General features: G+C 46.5%; 1 protein-coding gene across 1 annotated transcript; it reads left to right on the forward strand.

The window, feature by feature from the left end:
* Window positions 1-3,346: 3,346 nt before the first annotated feature.
* On the forward strand, window positions 3,347-21,357 carry LOC132712429 (uncharacterized). Its single transcript, XM_087894314.1, has 5 exons — window positions 3,347-3,698; window positions 5,934-6,066; window positions 8,418-11,632; window positions 19,934-19,988; window positions 20,087-21,357. The coding sequence occupies exons 2-5, from the start codon at window positions 5,970-5,972 to the stop codon at window positions 20,737-20,739; spliced, it is 4,020 nt and encodes a 1,339-aa protein (XP_087750440.1). The 5' UTR covers window positions 3,347-3,698; window positions 5,934-5,969; the 3' UTR covers window positions 20,740-21,357.
* Window positions 21,358-22,419: the final 1,062 nt, after the last annotated feature.

Consider the following 22,419-nt stretch of genomic DNA (forward strand, 5'->3'; position numbering starts at 1 on the left):
CGGACTCGGATCATGGGGGAAATCACCATGATTTTCAGGAGTATCTGCAGGACGTGGTCAAAAGGTTGAGAGGGTGCCACCACGGAGCAGTAGAACCTCTCTCCGTCTTGTAGGCACCTCCGGTCTACTCCATTGCATTTGGTCCAGCCTCTGCTTCCAGCCCTGAGCATGGATTTCACACCAGGACAACGAGATGGTCTAGGACTCCCATTTTCTTAAGGAGGTTCCATAGCTTGAGAACGTCCAAACAATCCAAGGTCTTTTTAGAACTTCCTTTGGGACATCTTGGCTTGCTCAGAGATCCAGCAGGCATCCTCCATCACTTCTTCCTTGATTGTCCAGTCACTGGTGATCTCCTCAAGCCCAGGGAGAAAGAATGGTATGATCATGTCATCCATCTATCTAAACATCCATCTGTGTATCCATCCATCCATCCATCCATCCATCCATCCATCCATCCATCCATCCATCCATCCTTCCATCCATCCATGTATTTATCCACCCACCCATCCACCCACCCACCCACCCATCCATCTGTCCATCCATCTCTCCATCCCTGCATCCATCCATCCATGCATCTATTCATCCATCCCTCTCCATCACTCCATCCATCCATTCATCTCTCCACCCATCTATCATTCACCAATCTGTCCATCCATCCATCCAACTACACTCCCACACTCCCTGCAGAAGGATCAATTGCAGAACATTGTTCAAGGGTGAAGTCACACAATCCACAAGGGGTGTGTGTGTGTGAGAGAGAGAGAGAGAGAGAGAAAGAGAGAGGGAGAGAGGGGGGGGCTACTTCGAGACTTTGCCGGCTCTGAGGACATTCAGTGTCAAAGTTCTCAGAGAAGTTCAGAAGACCTCCCCAAAAAACAAGCCAATATCTCATTTGACAGAACCACAGGACTCCTCCAGGCTGACCCCTTTCTCTGCTGCCCCTCGGTGGCAGGGACGCTCTGTCCCACAGAGGCAGGATCTATTTGCTGACCCCTCGGTCAAGCCAGCTTCCTTGCTTAACAACGAGCCCTACTTTCGCTTTCCAGGATCTGTGGAGATTTCTCAGAAATGCTTCAGCTGAACTGGAGCTTTCACTTTCCACTTCAACTTCCTCTTTCAGAGTTGCCCTCAGGGGAGGAGAAAAGCCAGTTGCTGAAACTGAGCTGATCCCTTCCAACTCTGGGATTCGGGGATTCTAAAGCCAAGGAAGAGGAAATGTGAGAGGTGAGGCCTGCTGGATCTCTGAGGAAGCTGAGAAGATCCACCTCCATATCTAGAAAGACGTCCAATCAAGCAGAATAGAGCTGGAAGGGACCTTGGAGGTCTTCTAGTCCATCCCCCTGCTTAGGCAGGCAATCCTATACCACCTCAGACAATGAGTTATCGAATCTCCTCTTAAAAGCCTCCAGTGTTGGAGCATTTACAACTTCTGGAGGCAAGTTGTTCCACTGATTTATTGTCCTCACCCTTAGGAGATTCCTCCTTAGTTCCAGGTTGCTTCTCTCCTCGATTAGTTTCCACCCATTGCTTCTTGTCCTGCCTTCAGGTGCTTTGGAGAATAGGTTGACCCCCTCTTCTTTGGGGCAGCCCCTCAAATATTGGAACACTGCCATCATATCCCCTCTAGTCCTTCTTTTCATCAAGCTAGACAGACCCAGTTTCTTTCTATGGTTTAGCCACCTAATGATCTTGGTTGCTCTTCTCTGCACGCTTTCTAGAGCCTCAACATCTCTTTTACATGGTGGCGACCAAAACTGGGTGCAGGATTCCAAGTGTGGCCTTACCAAGGCCTTATAAAGCGGTATTAACACTTCACGTGGTCTTGATTCTATCCCTCTGTTAATGCAATTTAGGATTGTGTCGGCTTGTGTGCAGCTGCTGCACACGGCTGGCTCATATCTAAATGGTTGTCCACTAGGACTCCAAGATCCTCTCACAGTTACTACTGTTGATTGAGGTCCCACCTATACTGTACCCGTGCCTTCGGTTTTTCTGGGGCCTGAGGAAAAAATAGAGAGGCTGGAGGGAAAGGGAGAGAGAGAGAGAGGCCCGAGGCACCATCTCAACTTTCTTTTTTTTGAAAAAAAAAAATTATTTAAAAACAAAACGTAAAACATCAATCCATCATTCAATACAATTGCAAACAGTGTGTCTACCGGTTACAAATCTTTTGTGCTTCGTCCCCATTTTCAAAGTTTAATAAGTATCTGCTTTCTCATATATCAAACAAATCAGTATCCTCATTTATCCTTTATTTAACTGTGGCTTTATTGCTTCATAAAAATTATTTTCAAATATTATATTTATAACATTCATTTCATGTTTCATATTTCATTTCCATGTTTTATTATCTAGCCATAGATAAAATAAATCCCATATTTTATAATATTGTTTGTCTTCTTGTTCTCTAATTTCAAATGTCAATCTACTCATTTCAGCACATTCCATAATCTTCCTGATCACTTCGTCTTGAGTTGGTACTTTCTCATTTTTCCAATTTTTAGCAAACACAATTCTAGCCACTGTTAAAACTTTCACAATCAAATATCTCAATTCTCTATTGTATGTTTCTGGCACCATCCCTAATAAAAAAAAAAAATCTGGGTTAAAGTCTATGTGTCTTTTTGTCATTTTTTCCAACGTGTGTGGATTTTAGTCCAGTATCTTTTAGCTTCTACATATGTCCACCACATATGGTAATATGAGCCCGGTGTCTGATGACGTTTCCAACACTTTTCGGATTTATTCTTGAACATTCTGGCTATTCTCGTCAGGGGTAAATGCCACCTGTAAAACATCTTATACAAATTTTCCTTATATGCAGTTGACATTATTATTTTATAATTTTGCAACCACAGTTTTTGCCCTTTCTCTAAATCAAATCAACTTTTGACGACATCTGACGGACACTCCTGAAAATCAATGCGATTTCTGAGAGCATCATCGGAGTCTGCCAATCTCAGTTGTTTCAGAGAGAGCCTCAAAGTCCGAGGTCCCCCTCTGGACCCCTCCCCTCAGACCAATGGGAGGTCCCAGGGGGATAACCATGGGGTGGAGAGTGGGGAGGGTCTCTAACCTTAACAAGGGAAGATAGACGGGGGGGCAGTGGGAGGAAGACCTGCCTCCTTCCAGAAGACCCCAACTCTTCTCTCTCTTGGAATACTCCACATTCTGGAGGAATGTCAGTCAAATTCCCTATGAGCAGAAGCAGCTCTACAGAGCAGGGGGGTCTCCACACTTGGCAACTTTAAGGCTTGTGGACTTCAGCTCCCAGGATTCCCCACTCTGCAATGCTGATGGTTTAATTCTGGGAGTTGAAGTCCAGAAATCTTAAAGTTGTGGAGTTTGGAAACATCTGCCTAGAGGAGTGAAGGCCCAAGAGAGGTCTTTGCTGCCCTCTGCTGGACGGTTGTGGAACTCATTTCTCAAACACGTTTCCTGTTTATTTTTTCTTGCAAAGTACAGAGACTTCCACATGAATCATTCAAGAGGAAACGAACTTTTTTGTTTGTTTTTTCCTGGTCTTTTCTCTTTCGTTTTCTGAACGCCCTGAAGAGAAAGCAGAAGACGAGGCTTTCCTTACAATTCCCAGGCTGAGCCTTGAACCCGGGACTGGACGGGCAGAGCGGTGGTCCAGCCTTTGGAGGAAGTGGGCGGCAGCTGCACCCCCTTGCCGGGGTCAGGGGGAAGGGCAGGTAAGGGGCTTCCCAAGGGCAGCGGAGATCCTAATGTTAGCAAAGTCAATGGGGGAGGAGAGGGGGGGCTAATGGAAGGACGTTAGTAGATGAGATCCTAACATTGGGAAGGGGATCCTGGGATGTTTAGGATCCCATCTTCCTTGGTAGGAAAGGCAACTTCAGGTTGGAGGGGGGGAAGGAGGAGAAAAGCAGGGAACTTAGCAACAATTGCTCCTTTTCTGAAGGCTGCTGAATTCTCTCCTGGCAGCCAAATAAGGTGAGACCACAAATCGGGAGTAGGGAAGCAACTCCTTCTTCCGACAACCCTCCTCCCCCAATTATCCTCCTCAATTCCATCTCCCCCGCCCACAATTCCAAATTTTGGTCTCCCTGGAGGGATCACGCTTTGCCCTCTGCGGGTGAGAGGGTGGGGGGGGTCTCACCTTGGTTCTAAGTTGCTTCTCTCCTTGGATGGTTTCCAAGAATGGACAGAAATTCATCAAGGGGAGAAACAATTTGGGATTAAGGAGAAACTTCCTAACAGTGAGAACAATTCACCAGTGGAACTGCTTTCCACCAGACGTCATGGGTGCTTCATCTCTGGACCTCCAAGGTGCCCTCCAACTCTGTGATTCTATGATTCTGTAAGGGTCTCATCCATGAGCAGGGGGTTGGACTAGATGACCTCTGAGGTCATCCAAAGATCAACCCATCTTCCTTTTGGGGGAAGTTTCTGGAGAGGGTGGCTGTGTGGCAGCTCCAGAGGTTTCTGGATGAAATGGATTATCCAAAACTTTAGCAGTCTTCATAATTCAGGCTTGGATATAGGACAGAAACGGCATTGGTTGCACTTATGGATGATCTGTGTACAAGATACAAGGTCAACCTCAGGACTGTATTGTCATGTGTGCAAACAGGCGACTAGTTGGCTGGCCATCGAGAAAACTGACTTCCGTTGCCAATTCCACGGCTGAGGCGGAGCTCATAGCATTGTCAGAATTGTGTTCAGAGTTATCACGGTAGACACAATAGTTAAAGGATGTGGATAGTGAAGCAAAGAGCATGAAACCAGTGTTTGAAGATAACACAACATGTACACAAATGGCAACAGGTGAGAGAGAAGCAAACATGTTGACCTAAAGTATTTATTACGTCAAGAGAAGCAATGAAAGAAAATGCAATAGACCCAGAGGTTCGCACCGGTTCTGGCAAACCGGTAGTTAAGATTAGGCGCAGTTTGGAGAACCGGCAATTCCCACCACTGGCTGGCCCCTCCCCCTCCTGGTTTTCGGCCTGTTTTTTGGGACAGCCCTAAAAAATGGCCTGAAAACGCCCCCCAAAACGGCCAAAAAACAGGCTGAACAATGGGAAGGGGCGGGGCCATCCAGTGGTGGGATTAGTCCTAACCGGCTGAATCCTACCTCTGCCTTTGAGGCAGGTGGACAGGAGGCGGGCTGGGTGTGATGAGTGACATCACCCCCCAGTCACATGATCAACTGGCCACGCCTACCCAGCCAGAGAACCAGTTGTTAAAAAATTTGCAGCCCACCACTGAATAGACCTAATTTATTCTCCACCAGAAAACAACTTGGCTGATGTCATCACAAAGCCATGGAGCATACAAAGACACAAAGATCTTGCGGGACAACTCGGTTTAAATGCTACCCAGCTATAAAATTGGAGTAGTTCTAAGACACGGGTGTCAAACTCACGGCCCGAAGCCACCCGCACCCACTGTTTAGCGAAGGGGGGAAAGTCCCAATACGTCACGTAACGACGATGTGACAACGTGAGTTTGACACCCCTGTTCTAAGATATTTCCTTTAATAACTCAAACAGCAAAGTGTACACTGGGCCAGAGAGCATGGTTGTCGCTGATTGGTTGGAAGGCACCGTGGGCCCCTGCCTGAGGCAATCTATGTTATGATTGGTTGCTGGGGGAGAAGGGGGAGTTTCTCTTTTTCCCGCCTTTTTTCTTCTGTCTCTGCTGTTCTGGGGTTTACCTGATGATTTACCTCACGATGCTCCTGCTCCCCTGGCCGCCTTGTTTGCCGCATCTTATAAATATATATTCGTTGTTATAAAACTTCAAGTTCACGTCAGAGTTTTCTGACTCCCTTTGGACACAGAAGGTGTGGAATTCCCTGACAAAGCAAACCGACATCAGTGGGTGGAGGGTGGCCACATCCTGCGTCCCCTCGGAGAGTCATCGGTCAGTTCTGGCATCCTCCAGAAGTTTCTCCTCTCTTACAGGGAACCAGAAGGACCAGCGGCACTCAGGAGCCAAGCATGGCCCAGGCAGAGGCCCCCATTGAGACCCCAGCCCTGGGCCGCCCCTTCCAGCTGGGGATGCTGTACGACTGCCGCAGGGATACCCTCATCCCAGGTAGGAGCCGGAAGACAAGAAGCGGATGGGCATCTCCTGCGGGAAACTCTGGCAGGAAGAAGACTGGAGCTGCCATCAGTGCATGGGCTCAGCCCAGCGATGCTTCAGAGTGGGACTCCTGGGCCCATGGCCTGCTAATACCCGTATTTCCCCCAAAATAAGACCCGGTCTTATTTTCTTTTGGGCCCTTAAATAAGCACTAGGGCTTATTTTCGGGAGTGTCTTAACTTTTTGAGTGCCACCATGACGAGGCAGGCATGGAAGTGCCCGACATGCACACCGGCTCCCCTTAGGAGCCCCGTGGCTCTACGCTCTGACCACTGCCTCACTGCGTCAGCACCTGCATGCGCAGTAGGAGTCCACGTGGCCACTGGCTCACTTCTTCCCGTACCAGCCCAGCACTGGAGCAGGAGGCCAAGCGACGCAGCCAGCCAAAATGCTCCATTAGCAAGTGATCCATAGGCGCCCAAACACTTTTTGCCCGGACAGAGAAATGAGGGACGCTCAAAGCTTCACCTGCTTGCAAATGGGAGACTTTGAAAAGGAGCAATTAGCTCTGTTTCAAAGTGTCCCATTTGCAAACAGATGAAGCTTCGTCTCCCTCTGGGTGAATAGTGTGGGGTGAAGCCAGGTAAAGCCAGAGGCACGGGGCTGGGGGTGGGGGGGAGGCAGGCAATCCCAATGTGCCACCCGCTCTGTCCCACTGTGACTTGGTTTGTGTGTGGCCCTGCCGGATAGGCGTCTGTGCGGGGCATCAGGATTGGCTGCCCCCACTCTCCTCCTCCACCTCTTGCTGGTGCTGCCGCACAAGCCTCCTACTCTCCTCCTGTGAGCCACGCAGTGTCAGCGTTCCAGAAAACCCCAACTCCAATTAAAAACTCCAAGGCAAGCATTTTCTCAACGTTCCATTTATTAGAATAGATATACTGGCACATCTGGAAAAGCCCAAATCTGAGAGTTCCGGGTTTTCCCTCAGTGACTCAAGACCCCCAAATCCATCCCCTGCACCCATCGGTCCCTCACACGTCCCAATCCCCATCCGTCCCATCTCGAGACATCACTCCGACCACTCCTTCTCCAGATGCAGGACTGTCACGACCTTGACCGAAAGGAAGAATGCTATTTTGTCTAACTACATTCCCTCTACTGAATCCCCCCTCCTACTTTCCCACACATGAGAAGGTGGCAGCGTGGAAACTTCCAGGGCTAATATGGCTTCCAAAGCTGACACGCAGCCATGCAGCCTGTCCAGATCTCTGTTACAGGGTTTATGTCTGCAGCCTTGGCAGGATCTGTTTGAGATGTATTCCTGACTCTCGAGGAGCTGCCTTCAGCTGCGTCTGTGAGGTAGTTATGGTTCCTGCCTTATGTAGATATATACCTGTAATGATGGTTTGTTAAGGGGGGAGAGGGGGCTTTTACTGACGAATAAATCTACCTTGAAACAATCTCCTTCCTCCCCACTGCATCTCCCTCTGCCCTTGGACTTAACAGTATCAGTGCTGTGCCAAGCGGCAAAGGGAAGTCCGGTTTTTCTCTGGGCTTGCTTGTGGCTGCATGGAGTAGGCATCAGGATTGTTCCCCCACCCCCCATGCCTCCATCTCCACCCTCTGCCCGTGATGCTGCATAAGCCTCCCACGAGCCTCCTGGGAGCCAGGCAACTGTGCGGCACATCTGGATCACCTCTCTCTCCCCCCACTCTGCCTCTGCGGCCAGAATTAGCAGTATCTGCACTGCACCAAGGGGCCGGTGGGCCACACCCAACAACCGGGTTTATTTTGGGGGAAGAGTTATATTAAGCCCACCACCACCCCAACAAAATCAGGGTGGGGCTTTTTGGGGGAAAATATGGTAGCAGCTAGGCAAGTAGGGACTTCTGCCTAGGAATGCATATCCACCCTTTGGCCAGGCACACAGCGGGGCACCCTTGACTGCCAATCGTGGGATGAATTTTCCTCTCCCGAACCAAAGTCACTGAAATGGTTTGGTAAATGATTTTAAAAAGGAGTTCAGATCTCACAGAGTGGTGAAGTGAGGGATGTGCCTTTCCTGAGGGGGGTCTGAACAGAGAAATCACGTCAGAACATGTGATGAAAATCACAGTTTCTCCAGGGAGTGGAGATCAAGAGGTGCATAGCAGTTCCCATTCCCCTCTACTCAGTCAAAAGCCTTTGGAGTTTGTGGTATTTTGCAAAACATGCAGGTGATGGTCAGACAGAACAAATGAAGGAGCCCACTAGAGGAAATGATGTCTCCCTTGTCCCATCTCTCTGGAGCTCCTCTGTCCAGCTGCAGGTGTTTTGGAAGACAGTGTTCAATTCATGTCCCTGTTTTCTTCTGTTCCATGCAGGAGTCACCCTTTGGGATTACGACTCTCTTCAGAAGGACCTGACCATCAAGCCTCAGCCCAAAACTGAATCTGAAATCATTGCATCCGACAGCATAGATGATAAGAGCTCTGCCCTGGACATCTCAGCCTCCCTCACGGCCAGTTTCCTGGGAGGGCTGGTTGAAGTGGGAGGGTCAGCCAAGTATCTTCATGACAAAAAGAAGTCCAAGAAACAGGCCAGAGTCACCGTTCAGTACAAAACCACCACCAGGTATGAACAGCTGACAATGAACCACCTAGGAATCCAGAATATCTCTCACAAAGCCGTCTTTGAGCATGGCACAGCCACCCATGTGGTCACCGCCATCCTCTATGGAGCCCAGGCCTTTTTTGTCTTTGACCGAGAAGTTTCTTCAAAGGAGATGGTAAAAAATATAGAGGGAAACCTCCGGGCTACACTCACGAAGGAAATATCTATTGGAGGAGAAGCAGAGGTCCAACTGACTGCGAAGGAGAAAGAGGATGCTCTGAAGTTCAGGTGCAAATTCCATGGAGACTTTTCTTTGGAGAAAAATCCAGTCACTTTCCAAGATGCCATGAAAGTTTATGAAACTCTCCCAAAAATGTTAGGGAAAGATGGGGAGAAGGCTGTGCCTATGAGGGTCTGGCTCTACCCTCTGACCAAGCTGGACACCACAGCAGCTAAGATGGTCCGTGAGATCAGCCTAACGTTGATCTTTGATGCTAAAATGATCTTGGAGGATCTCAATGAAATCCATATGCAAAGCAACGATCTAGCCAAGAATCCCATTGCTGAGACCTTCCCTGAGATCCAGAGGAAGATCCAGCAGTTCAAGGATCTCTGCAAGCAACACAGGCAGACTTTCCAGAAAGAGCTGGCCAGAATGTTGCCTTCCATCCGGGGAGGAGGGCAGGAGGAAGGGACCCTGGTGGACCTCTTGATGTCCGTCAACCAGTCGCCCTTCAACAGCCAAAGACTCCATCAATTTCTGGACAGCAAAAAAAGAGAAATTAACTTTGTCAAATCTTATCTGACTATTCTAAATAATATAGAAGTTATCTCATCTCAGAACAAGCTGGAAGAAATAGTTCTGGACCCCCAGAATGTACATGTGGTCTCCTTTACATTCATTTCTTTACGTGAAGAGGAGCCATTTCTGTTGAGCTTACAGAAGTGGCTTCAGGAGCAATTCTTGCAAGAATCAACCAAGTCCACAAGATCCAGTCCTGGGGTGAAGGAAGGCATGGCCTGGTTTGAAGACAAGGAGAGGACCCGCAATTCTCGCCAAGCTGCAAAATCCATCAAAGACTTTTTCAGTATCAATCAATCCAATGAGAAGGTCCGCTTTGTTGTGGCCTCAAAACCAGATGTGGACACCCCAGGAGCCTCAATACACTTTTATGAGGATGGAGAGCTGGTCAGCAAGAACTATGAGTTGCCCTCAAAACCACTCCAATTCCTGATCAGTGAACTGAGACACGACAGCATTCAACTGAAGTTTCAGCCAGCTGAATATGGAAAGGCTTCCATCTCCAACTATCTGGTAAAGTACAAGGTTGCAGGGGAAGATAACTGGAAGACCATGAGGACAGAGGACAACAGGGAGATGTTCCTGCTGAAAGATCTACCTCCAAACACAGAGTACCAGTTCCAGTATGCTGCTTGTTGCAAGGTAGGCCATGGTAGAACCAGTGACCTGAGCCCACCCATAAAGACCCTTCCCACCAGCCCTCCTGAGGAATTAAGAATGGTCACTGCAGCATCTTCTGTCATGTCTGTGGCCTGGATGAGTCCCAGCATCGTTGCCTCAGGAATTGTGGTCAAGGAGTACAAGGTGGAGTACAGAACGGTGGAGGCTGGAGTTGGGAAGGACCAATGGGCTGAAAAAAGGACTGGGAGAAAAACAGAATTTTACTCTATCGAAGGTCTGAATCCCCAGACAGTGTACAGAATACGAGTGTTGGCCGTGTGTGATAATGGAACTCTGGGTGTCCCCAGTGAGGAGTTGGAGGTCTCCACATCACTGGAAAAAGAAGGCAGAGACAACATAGCCCAACAGTTCCTTCAGAAAAGGTTCCTGGTGGAGGACAGCCAGCCATTAGTGTTTGCACTTACTCTGGAGGAAGTCCCCTCAGTTGCCTCCACCTCCTGTCTCATGTACCAGCTTGGAAAGGAGAGCCTGGAAGTGCCCAACAAAGTCATCCTGGTGATGGGAGCAACCCTGTCTGGGAAAACCACTCTGATCAACGGGATGATCAATTATATTCTGGGTGTCCAGTGGGAAGATAATTTCAGATTCAAACTCATTCATGAAATCACCCAAAGAAGTAAAGCTGGAAGCAGGACGTCTGAAGTGACAGCCTACATGGTGAACCATCAGAAATGTTTCCGAATTCCCTATTCTCTCACAATCATTGACACGCCAGGATTTGGCGATGCAGAGCAAGACAAACTGGTTGAGAAACAGCTCCTGGAGTTTTTCTCCACCCCAGGGGGCATTGACCACGTGGATGCCATCTGCTTGGTGGCCCAAGCCTTCCTTTCCCATTCAACTCATGCCCAGAAATGTGTCTTTGATTCCATGCTCTCCATGTTGGGAAAAGATGTGAAGGATAACATCCAACTCCTGATCACCTTTGCGGATGGGGGGACCCCACCTGTCCTGGAGGCCCTCAAGGAGGCTGACCTGCCGTGTGCTCAGGATGAGTCAGGAACCCCTCTGCACTTCAGATTCAACCATTCAGCTCTCTTTGCTCCCACCCAAAATGGAGGAAGCCGTAATGCGGTTGCTGAAATGTTCTGGAAAATGAGCACTGAGAGCATGAAGGATTTCTTTGACTCTTTAAAGATGGTGGAGACCAAAAGTTTAACCTTGACCATGGACATCCTCAAGGAACGTCAGGAGCTGGAAGCTGCTCTTAGAAGTCCTCCCTCTCTTAAGGTTCAGCCTGTCAAACCAAATAGTTTCCTGATCACTATTAATCCAATGGCCGAAGCGATGGCTTCAATCTCTGGGTACCAAGTGGCATATCGGGCTGCAGGAGAGGAGAACTGGAAAAGTCTCCATGTAGAAGGTTCTAAGAATGAATTCACCCTAGAAAATGTGCACCTCACTACTCAGTACCAATTCCGATGTGCTGCTGTGACACATCTTGAGATCAGCCGATGGAGTGAGGAGACCACTTGCATCTATCCTGCAGAGAAGACTGAACAGGTAATTCTCTTCTGGGTGAATGTGAGGAGGAGAGCAGAGAGAATTCCCTGGCATCTCCTACAGTGTTTGGAACCTCTGGTACCGCTTCCCACATTCCGACTGTAAAAGAGAGATTCTTAGAATCCCTGCTTTGTCCTGTTTCTCTTGCTTCTCTTTTGGATTAATTCCCAGCCATTGTTTCTTGCTCTGCCTTCTGGTCAGTGGTGAAATCCGAACCAGTTTGCTACCAGTTCTTTTTTTTCCTTTTCTTTCTTTTTTTATTAAAAAGTTTTACAAAAAAGAAAAAAAATTCAAATATTTCCCCTTCCCCCCCTTCCTTCCCCCCCTCCCCGCCCCCCTTGCCCCCCCCGGACTTCCCAGAACAAAATACAGGGTAAAACAATTAACAATCATATGCTAAGCTAAACTAACTAACTACAGATTCCTATCCCCCCCTCGACACTTTAACTCGCCTTTTACTTAACTAAATATACATACTCTTAACTTTTCTATTCATTCATTAGCTATTTGATACTTTTCCGATATTTGTTTTGAATATAATCAATCCATCTTCTCCATTCCGATATATATCTTTCTTGTGAATGATCTTTCAAATATGCTGAAATTTTCACCATTTCTGCCAAATTGGCCACTTTTAATGTCCATTCTTCAATAGTAGGCAAATCTTCCTTCTTCCAATATTGTGCTACCAAAAGTCTAGCTGCAGTTATTAAATTTAAAATCAATTTAGTCTCTATAACCGTATAATCTGTGATTATACCCAACAAAAACAATTGTGGAGTAAACTTTATCTTCTTTTTAAGAATATTTTGGATAATTCACCATATTTTAATCTAAAATACTTTAACTTTTTTACAAGTCCACCATATGTGATAATAAGTAGCATCATCACAATCACATCTCCAACACTTAGATTGCAAATTTGGATACATACAAGCCAACTTTTTAGGATCTAAATGCCATCTATAGAACATTTTATAAACATTTTCTCTTAAATTTTGTGCTTGCGTAAATTTTAAATTTCTAACCCATATTTTCTCCCAAGTTTCCATCATTATTGGTTCCTGAATGTTTTGTGCCCCATTTATCATGCAATCCTTAACTAATTCCGTTTCTGAGTCTATTTCTATCAATATATTATATAATCTTTTTATATGCATTTGGCTTTGATCTCTAATTTGTTTTACCAAATTTTCCTCCTTCTGCATGATACCAATTCTCTGGTCTTCTTTCCATCTAGCTTGCAACTGTCCATACTGAAACCAAGTTTGAATTATTTTTTCTTCTTTTAATGCCTTTATAGATTTTTAACTGCAATATACCGCCTTCCATTTTAAGAAGCTCTTTATAGGTAATCACCTCTTGCTTTTGTTCTACACTTATATTCTCTACCTCATGTCTGGGTATTGCCCATATAGGTATCTTATAATTTAACTTATATTGATACTTCTTCCAAGCTCGTAACAAGGCATTCCTTAGTATATGGCTTTTAAAGGTCTTATCCACCTTTTTGTCATATAATAAATAAGCATGCCAGCCATATAACAAATCATATCCTTCAATATTCAATATTCTTTCTTCTGTTGAATTAATCCACTCACTAATTATTATTAAAACAGCTGCTTCATAGTATAATCTTAGATTAGGCATTTTAAGACCTTCTCTTTCACATATATCTTGCATTATCTCGGTCTTTTCCCTGCCCAAACAAAATTATTAATACCCTTCTGCCATTCCCTCAAATTATCATCTTTCTTAAGTATTGGTATCATTTGAAACAAAAATAAAAACCTAGGTAAAACATTCATTTTTATTGCTGCTATTCTCCCCAACAGAGATAATTGTAGTTTTCCCCAATTCTCCATCTCTTTCTGTATTTTTTGCCATAGCAATTCATAATCATTTTTATATAATTTTACATTTGAGGCTGTAATATATACCCCTAAATATTTAACCTTTTTTACTATTTCAAATCCTGTTAGTCTTTCTAGTTCTTCTTTTTGCTTTACCGTCATATTTTTAGCTATTATCTTTGTTTTTTGTTTATTTATTTTAAATCCAGACATTTGACCGTATTGGCTAATTATATCCAGTAAGCCTGTAACTGATTGTACTGGTTGGGTTAAAGTAACAACCAAGTCATCCGCAAATGCTCTTAATCTATAGTCATGATGTCTAATTTTAATTCCCTTTATTTTATTTGACCCTCGTATTTTATTCAGTAAAGGTTCCAAAGTTAAAATAAGCAATAATGGTGATAAGGGGCATCCCTGTCTTGTTCCTTTTTCAATTTTAAAAGTTTCTGTTAAACCACCATTAATTATTTGTGCTGTTTGTCTCTGATATATTGCCCTAATAGATTGTGTAAAGTATTCTCCACACTGCATCTTTTCTATTATTTTCAATAAAAATTGCCAATTCAATTAATCAAATGCCTTCTCCGCATCCAAAAAGATAAGTGCTGCAGGGACTTGGTTGTTCCTTTCCAAATATTCCAATAAGTTTACAATTTGTCTTACATTACCTTTCATTTGTCTCCCACTTATAAATCCAGATTGGTCATTATGAATCATTTGTCACATAATTACCATTAACCTATTTGCTAGTATTTCAGCAAAAATCTTATAATCAGTATTTAAAAGCAATATTGGCCTATAATTCTTAGGTTGACTATGATCTTTTTTATTATTATTATTATTATTATTATTATTATTATTATTATTATTATTATTATTATTATTATTATTATTATTATTATTATTATTATTATTATTTATTGAATTTATATACCGCCCTTCTCCCTGAAGGGACTCAGGTCAGTGAACAGCCGAAAATTAAAATAACATACAATATAAAAGTTAAGATAACTAAAAATAAATTAAATTAATCGGCCTCCTAATTTAAAACCCCAAGCTATACAATTAAAAACTAACCCATAAAACCTATTCAGGCCAGGCTGGCTTGCCGAAATAAAAACGTCTTCAGGGCCTTACGGAAAGTGCGGAGATCCGGTATCAACCGTATTCCAGGAGGTAGCTCATTCCAGAGGGCGGGTGCTCCCACACAAAAGGCTCTCCCCCTGGGGGACGCCAGCAGACATTGCCTGACCGACGGCACCCTGAGGAGGCCCTCTCTGTGAGAGCGTATTGGCCAGTGGGAGGTTATCGGTAGCAGAAGGCGGTCTCGTAAATACCCTGGCCCTAAGCCATGGAGTGCTTTAAAGGTGAGAACCAACACCTTGAAGCGCTCCTGGAAGACCACTGGGAGCCAGTGCAGCTCGCGCAGGAGAGGTCTTATATGGGAGCGCCATGTCGCTCCCGTAATCACCTGTGCGGCCGCATTCTGGACCAGTTGGAGCCTCTGGGTGCTCCTCAAGGGGAGCCCCATGTAGAGAGCGTTGCAGTAGTCCAGGCGAGAAGTGATGAGAGCATGAGTGACTGTGCATAAGGAATCCCGACTCAGAAAGGGGTACAACTGGCGTATCAGGCGAATTTGATAAAAAGCCCATCTGGCAACGGCCATTGTGTGCTCTTCTAAAGACAGCCGTGTGTCCAGGAGGATCCCAAGTTGCGAGCACCCTCTGTGGGGGTCAATGACTCGCCCCCAATAGCCAGCGATGGCATCAGCTGGCTATATCGGGATGCCGGCATCCACAGCCACTCGGTCTTGGAAGGGTTGAGTCGAAGCCTGTTCCTCCCCATCCAGACCTGCACGGCCTCCAGACACTGGGACATCACTTCAAGGGCATCGTTGGGGTGATTTGGGGTGGAGATGTACAGCTGAGTGTCATCAGCGTACAGATGGCACCGCACCCCAAATCCACGGATGATCTCACCCAGTGGCTTCACATAAATGTTGAACAGGAGTGGCGAGAGGACCGACCCTTGTGGCACCCCACAAACAAGGCACCTCGAGGTCGACCTCTGCCCCTCTGCCAACACAGACTGTGACCGGTCAGAGAGATAGGAGGAGAACCACCGCAACACAGTGCCTCCTACCCCAATCCCTCCAGCTGGTGCAGCATGATACCATGGTTGATGGTATCAAAAACTGTTGAGAGATCTAATAGGACCAGAACAGAGGAACAACCCCTGTCCCGAGCCCTCCAGAGATCATCAACCAACGCGACCAATGCCATTTCCGTGCTGTATCCAGGCCTGAAGCTGAACCGGCATGGGTCTAGATACACGGTTTCATCCAGGTACTGCGGAGGCTGTTGCGCAACCACACTCTCAACAACCTTCGCAATAAATCTTCTTCAATAAGCGAGGTCTCTCCTGCAGCTTGTGGCTGTTTACTTTCCTTCTGTCCCTGTATTGCCAGCTCTTCTTTTCTTCTCCTCATTTCCTGAGATGGTGGGCATCCAGCCTTTAATACATTAGTATAAAAATTTCTTGCCTTCCAAATTGTGTTAAGGCGATACCTTTCTCCCATATAATTCACCATCAGTCCAACTGGAACATCCCATCTAAACTGAATCTGTCGTTTTCTAAGTTCATCCACCAAGAAAGCAAACTCCTTTCTGCTTCTCAACATTTTTGGGGAAATTTCTTTCAGCACTAAAACCTCTTGTCCTGCAATTTGAAGTATATTTTTACAGAAAGCTTGTAAAATTTCATTTCGGGTCCTCCTCGTTGTAAAATAAATCACAATGTCTCTTGGCAATTGATTCTGTCTGGCAAACCAGGAATTAGCACGATATATTTTGTCAATTTGCAATGAGAGATCTGCTTGTTGCTCCCCATTATCTATGCAAAAGCCTCTGCAAAGATCTCTCTCAAGTTCTCTCGATTGTGTTCTCTCAAACCTCTTACTCTCAGGGCAAATTCCATCGCGCTATACTGTAACATCACCACTTCATCGTCTGCCCTTTCCACCTTGGTCTGAACTTCATCCATTTTATTTTCCAAATTCAGATTGGACTGGTTAATTTCTTCTACTCTTTCATCCAACAATTCAATGTGTTTTGCCAGACCCTGAAATGCCATTACTATGTCTTCTCTTATTTCCTTATTCCGAATTTGTATAACTTCTTTAATTTCAGCCATTTCTTCAGACACTCCCTTAATTTTCTCCTCTAAAAAAGAGGTTTGTTGCTTCAAAGCGTCCTGCAGAGATTCCTGTAGAACTTCCAAAGTCAATATTTGTGGGTTTGAAGTAGACAAAGATTGTAGTTTTGATGGTTGTGCTGGCGATCCTCCAGCACTTTTAAAGCCAGATTTTATCTGCTTAGAAGCCATTTTTAGCTTTCAATTTATACTTCCTACAGCAACCAAATCAATAAATCCAAATATTTTAAAATCTTTTTAAAGTATTATAGTTTATTTAAAGTCCAAAGTGTAGCCTTTCCACTTTAAATCTTTCTTTCTTTGTTGTAGAACCCAGCAATCTTAAACAGCCTCAGAAGCGCTAACGATGTTAACTATCACTTTCACTATCACTTTCACTTTCATGCCCTGTTACAGTTCAGGCGCCATTTTTGCTTTCATTTTAAAAGTCTTAGAAGGAAGAAATATAGACACAGAGTTAAAGTTCAGTACTTGCAGTTGCTAGGACTCCTGTTTTTGTTCTGCCTGCTTTAAGCTTATTTTGAATCTGAATGTTGATTGCATTGTTGAGGGGAAGGTTTCCAAGCCGCCAGACAGCTGATTTGCACTGTCTTGGCGGTTTTAACAAAATCGCGGGGCTGACGGTCCGAAAGGAGCATCTGTCAGCGCCTGCGATGCCACTGGAAGTCCTCCCGGTAGCTTTTTCTTTTACTACCGGTTTGCTCGAACTGGAGCAAACCGGTAGCATTTCGCCCCTGCCTATGGTGCTCTGGAGAATAATTTGATCCCATTTGACTTCATGGTGGGATTCAAAAATTTATGGCTGCAGTTCGGGTGTGTAGGTGTAATTGGGGACCCTCATGCTCTGGCTTGTGTGAAGGGGTGCCTGGAAGTCCATTCTGGAAGCTGGAGACATATGAGATGTTGGCCAAGGTTTACTCTCCAAGCTTGTTTCAATTTCATTTCTGAACATTTCATTACCAGGCTAGGTAACGTCATCAGCAGGATTTTCTTGTCCTATTTTTCTTAGCTTATCAATGTCTTGTGGGTCAGTAGGTCAGTAGGTCGTGTGATTGGTTGTTCCTTTGGAGCTATATTTGAATTCTGAGCAGCTGATTGGTTCGCTTGTTGATTGGTCGTTCGAATAGTCTGGTTTCTTATGTATTCATATCCTGGATCTAGATCCATATGCTTGTGAATTGCTCCTTTGGTAGAATAAGAAGGTAAAGGTTCCCCTCGCACATATGTGCTAGTCGTTCCCGACTCTAGGGGGCGGTGCTCATCTCCGTTTCAAAGCCAAAAAGCCAGCGCTGTCCGAAGACGTCTCCGTGGTCATGTGACCGGCATGACTGAATGCCAAAGGCGCACGGAACGCTGTAACCTTTCCACCAAAGGTGGTCCCTATTTTTCTACTTGCATTTTTTACCTACTTTCGAACTGCTAGGTTGGCAGAAGCTGTGACAAGTAATGGGAAATCACCCCGTTACGCGGCACTAGGGATTCGAACCGCTGAACTGCCAACCTTTTGATCGACAAGCTCAGTGTCTTAGCCACTGAGCCACTGCATCCCTTTTGATAGAATACCAGACTTCAATAAATTCATGTGTGTGGTGGGTGCTGATATGGCCGATGATTTTTGTTCCTTCCCAATCGAACTGCTGTTGTTCATTGTCAATGTGGGTCGAGATCAGGGATTTTTGGTTGTGCTGTTTAAGTTCTAGTTGATATTCACAAACCCTTGTTTTTAATTGCCTTCCTGTTTGTCCCACATAGGAGATGTAAAAGTCAAAGCGAGAGAAAAAATACTCACCACACCAAAATACCAAAGAGAGAATGTCGCTCTGTCTCTACTCGATCCTCCAAATCTTTAGGCTCCCAAGAATCAAAAGCAGCTCCTCTTCCTCCTCTTAGTCCAACAACGAGGCTCTGTGGGGCCTGATCCGTCTGTGGGTTCAATCATTGGGCTGTGGGAGCTGAGCAGGAGAGGCAGGTCTCTGAGCTGATGGAGACTTTGCAGAGAACTGTTTCCGAGAATTGGGGGAGATACGTCAACCGGCTGTAGTTGGAGCCCAACTTACGGGACAAGCACATCAGAGTGTCCCAAGGCTGAGTGGGACCTGGCAGGGCTACTTGGGGGAAACTCCTAGGGGGGGCCAGGCCTGATCCAAGTCACCTATGCTTGGGATGAGGGAGCATCAGAGTTGCTTGAATTCAGCAAGATTGCTGGAGGGATGGGCCCTTGAGGTCTTGAACATAGACTGTCAGGCTTGTCCCGACTGGATCATTTAGGAAAGAAAGACCCTCGATTCCATCGTTGAATTGAAGGTGTTGGTTTTAGTGGTCAAAGTCAAGTGGTTACAGCCAGTGGTGGGATTCAAGTAATTTAACAACCGGTTCTGTGCCCTAATGATTTCTTCCAACAACCAGTTTGCCAAACTGTTCAGAAAGTTAACCACCGGTTCTCCCGAAGTGGTGCGAACTGGTTGAATCCCATCACTGGTGACAGCACAAGCAAGGCCTGCATTTTTTACATCTCCCATTGCATTCCATCTTCCCAGCACTGTCCTTGATCAGCTGGACTGTTCCAGACTAACACCTCTGGTTCCTGACACCCTGTCATTCCCCCCTCCTATCACCCTGACTTCTCCCTACATTTCATGGCAAAATGCCAGCAAAGCTGCATATGTTGGAGATGGCAGACCTGACAGGAGTGCCAAAGGGCAGGGAAGTATCCTAGGAGGCAGCATCAGGTGGGGGCAGGCATGCATGGGTGCAATCAGCATTTCCAGCAAACGTTGCTTGCCCAGGATGGAAGGGGTTGGAACAAAGAGCCTCCACCACAGAGCTTCCCCTCAACCCCCGGGAAGGATTCCTACCAGCAAAGAGACAGGTGGGAGAGGAACCCGGAGGACGAGGGTCTGGGGAGCACTTGGTGTCATTCTGGAATTGCAGCTGAAGGCCCAGAGAACAGGATCCCTTCAGCATCGCATTGGCTGCGGGGAACTGCCAGCCATTTGGGGCATCAATGCCCACTGTTCCCGAAAGCCCCAAAGTGCAGAATCCAAAAGTTTGAAGGGTTGCATAAAAAGGGGGGAAGGGATCCGATGACTGCCTCAAGGGCAGTGAGGAGGGGGTGACCCTCTTTTAAGGCCCCTTCAGGTCCTGCCTGTTCGTTCTGGGAGAGGACACTTCCTGGCCACTTCTGAGCAAGGCAGCTTCTCCTTTGGCTGATTCTGTTTCTCTTTTCATGCAGAAACCGCCAGATCTGTCCTGGGCGACTCCTCTGGGTAGGACTGCAAACTTCGGAGGTAAAGCCATGAGCCCTGGGGGCTGGCAGGGTGGGGGTGGGGTGGGAAAAATGATGGAGCTGCTGACCACGTCTCCTTCTTGTTTCCCCGTTTGGTAGGACCTGAGCGGAGGATCGTCCTTGTGGGCAAAGGCGGAAACGGGAAAAGTGCAACAGGAAACACAATTCTGGGAAGAAAAGCCTTTGTGTCTGGGATGTCACTTAGACTACTGACCAAAACTTGCCAAAGAGAAGAGGCACAGCTGAATGGCAGGAAGGTTGTGGTGGTCGATACACCTGGCATCTTGGACACTGGCTATCCCATGAGAGAAACTCTTCCCGAAGTGAGCAAGTGTATGAAGTTTTGCTCCCCGGGTCCACATGTCATTCTGCGCATCGTGCGTCCTGGCCGTTTCTCCCATGAGGAGAGGGAAGTGGCTCAGCTGATCAGAGAGATGTTCAGCTTTAGGGCCCTGAATTACATGATCCTCTTGTTCACCCGGAAAGAGGACCTGGACGGAAGGTCTCTGGAGGAATACATATCTGGGGAAGGTGTCTGTTTTAGGGAAGAGGCATACCATTGTGGGAACCGGTTCTTGGCTTTCGACAACAAGGCCACAGGAGAAGAACGAGAGGCTCAGGTGGCCCAGCTGATGACCATGATTGATCAACTGGTGCAGAAGAATGGGGATGCTCCTTATTACACGGAAGACATGCTGATGGCGGAGAAGTTCAAGGAAAAACTCAAGTCCTGGTTGTTTTGTAGAGACTGATTGATCCTCTGCTCCACAGTGGCAACTCTCCCAAAGGCCCTCCATTTCCTTCCTTCTGTTCTGTGTTCTAATCCAGCCCTCGCCAGGTGACTTCCAAAGTACCTGAGACTCATGGCTGAGTCTCCCTGAGCCAATTCCTTCTCCTGAGAACCCAGTTTCTCCCCTTGGATGACAGGACTTTCTTCAAAGCCACGTGAAAATCCTGCCCCCCACCCCACCCCAGTATCAACCGGCCCCACAGCCTAATTCTCTCCCATCCTGGACCCCTGTCCCTTTGGAAGCACAGACACTCCCGGGCTTCCCATCTGTCAATCATTTGAGGTATATCAGGCTGAGAAGCCACCAACGCAAGAAATATTAGAAGAAAAGAAGTCGAAAGTAGAAATTGGGAAAATAGTATTATGTATCCTGAAATATAATAGCCTATTATAATTACTATGTATACACAAATATTCAAAATTGAAAGATTATGATTATGTATATTTAAATGGTAATATCATTATCAGAATTGTATGCAAAGTATATTAACCCAGACAATACACGGTTCCCCAAGCACGTTTGGATGTTAAAGAAAAAAATCATAAATAAAATTGAAGCCCCCACAACTTCTGAAAACAAGCAGTTGATTGTTCGTCTCTTCCACTCCACCTCCCTCCTCCCTTCTCTGCTTGCTTTTCCTCAGAGGAGGGTCTCAGCTCCCCCCACCCACCCATTTGCTTCCCCCAGAAAGGAAGGACCGCTCGTCCTCGGGTCAAAGGGGCAGCTCCTTGGCTTGCTTCCCACCGGAGGCCCAGAAGAAGCCCTTCCCTCGCCCCACTCCACTCCACTGCCCCTAACTCTCAGAGCTTCTGGGGAGGGGTCTCACCTGGTTGCAGGGATCAGGAATCCCCGGCGGAGGGTGGATCTGCTGCTCTCCTTCTCTGCTTCGCCGCTCGATCTCTCCGTCCTTTTCAAAAAAAGGGGGGAACAGTGACTCCCCTCACTTTAAGGTCTGCTTCTCCTTCCTTTAACCGTGCTCCAACCTGGGGTCCCAGGGGAGAGGAGGGGGGGCTTCCCTTAAAAGATGTCAGACTGGGGGAACGGAGAGTTCCTGGTTGAAGAAATCAAAGGATGTGATTGTGTGCATTGTGTGTTTGCATGTGTAAGGAAGATGGACCTGGAAGGGGGGATGTCTTCATTGCACTGATGGCACTCACTGCCAACATTAGCATCCTTTCCACTTCCATTGTCCTCTCCTGGTTATCCCTCGGGGCACTTCGGTGGGTCTGAGGGGTGGGTGTGTGTCCCCAGCTGCACCTCGGACTTCAGAGGGTCTCTCCCGAGATAGGAGGGTGAGTTCCTGAGATTTTCGGACTCGGATCATGGGGGAAATCACCATGATTTTCAGGAGTATCTGCAGGACGTGGTCAAAAGGTTGAGAGGGTGCCACCACGGAGCAGTAGAACCTCTCTCCGTCTTGTAGGCACCTCCGGTCTACTCCATTGCATTTGGTCCAGCCTCTGCTTCCAGCCCTGAGCATGGATTTCACACCAGGACAACGAGATGGTCTAGGACTCCCATTTTCTTAAGGAGGTTCCATAGCTTGAGAAGGTCCAAACAATCCAAGGTCTTTTTAGAACTTCCTTTGGGACATCTTGGCTTGCTCAGAGATCCAGCAGGCATCCTCCATCACTTCTTCCT

The sequence above is a fragment of the Pantherophis guttatus genome, chromosome 4 (genome assembly GCF_059756535.1).
Source record: "Pantherophis guttatus breed Tessera chromosome 4, ASM5975653v1, whole genome shotgun sequence".
Lineage (NCBI taxonomy): Eukaryota > Metazoa > Chordata > Lepidosauria > Squamata > Colubridae > Pantherophis > Pantherophis guttatus.

Bases quoted from the DNA above. Each gene is read 5' to 3' on its own strand.
- LOC132712429 (XM_087894314.1), top strand. From the start codon at position 5,970: ATGGCCCAGGCAGAGGCCCCCATTGAGACCCCAGCCCTGGGCCGCCCC. The intron at 11,633-19,933 runs GTAATTCTCTTC...CTTTTCATGCAG, and splicing joins CTGCAGAGAAGACTGAACAG to AAACCGCCAGATCTGTCCTG. The intron at 19,989-20,086 runs GTAAAGCCATGA...CCCGTTTGGTAG, and splicing joins TAGGACTGCAAACTTCGGAG to GACCTGAGCGGAGGATCGTC.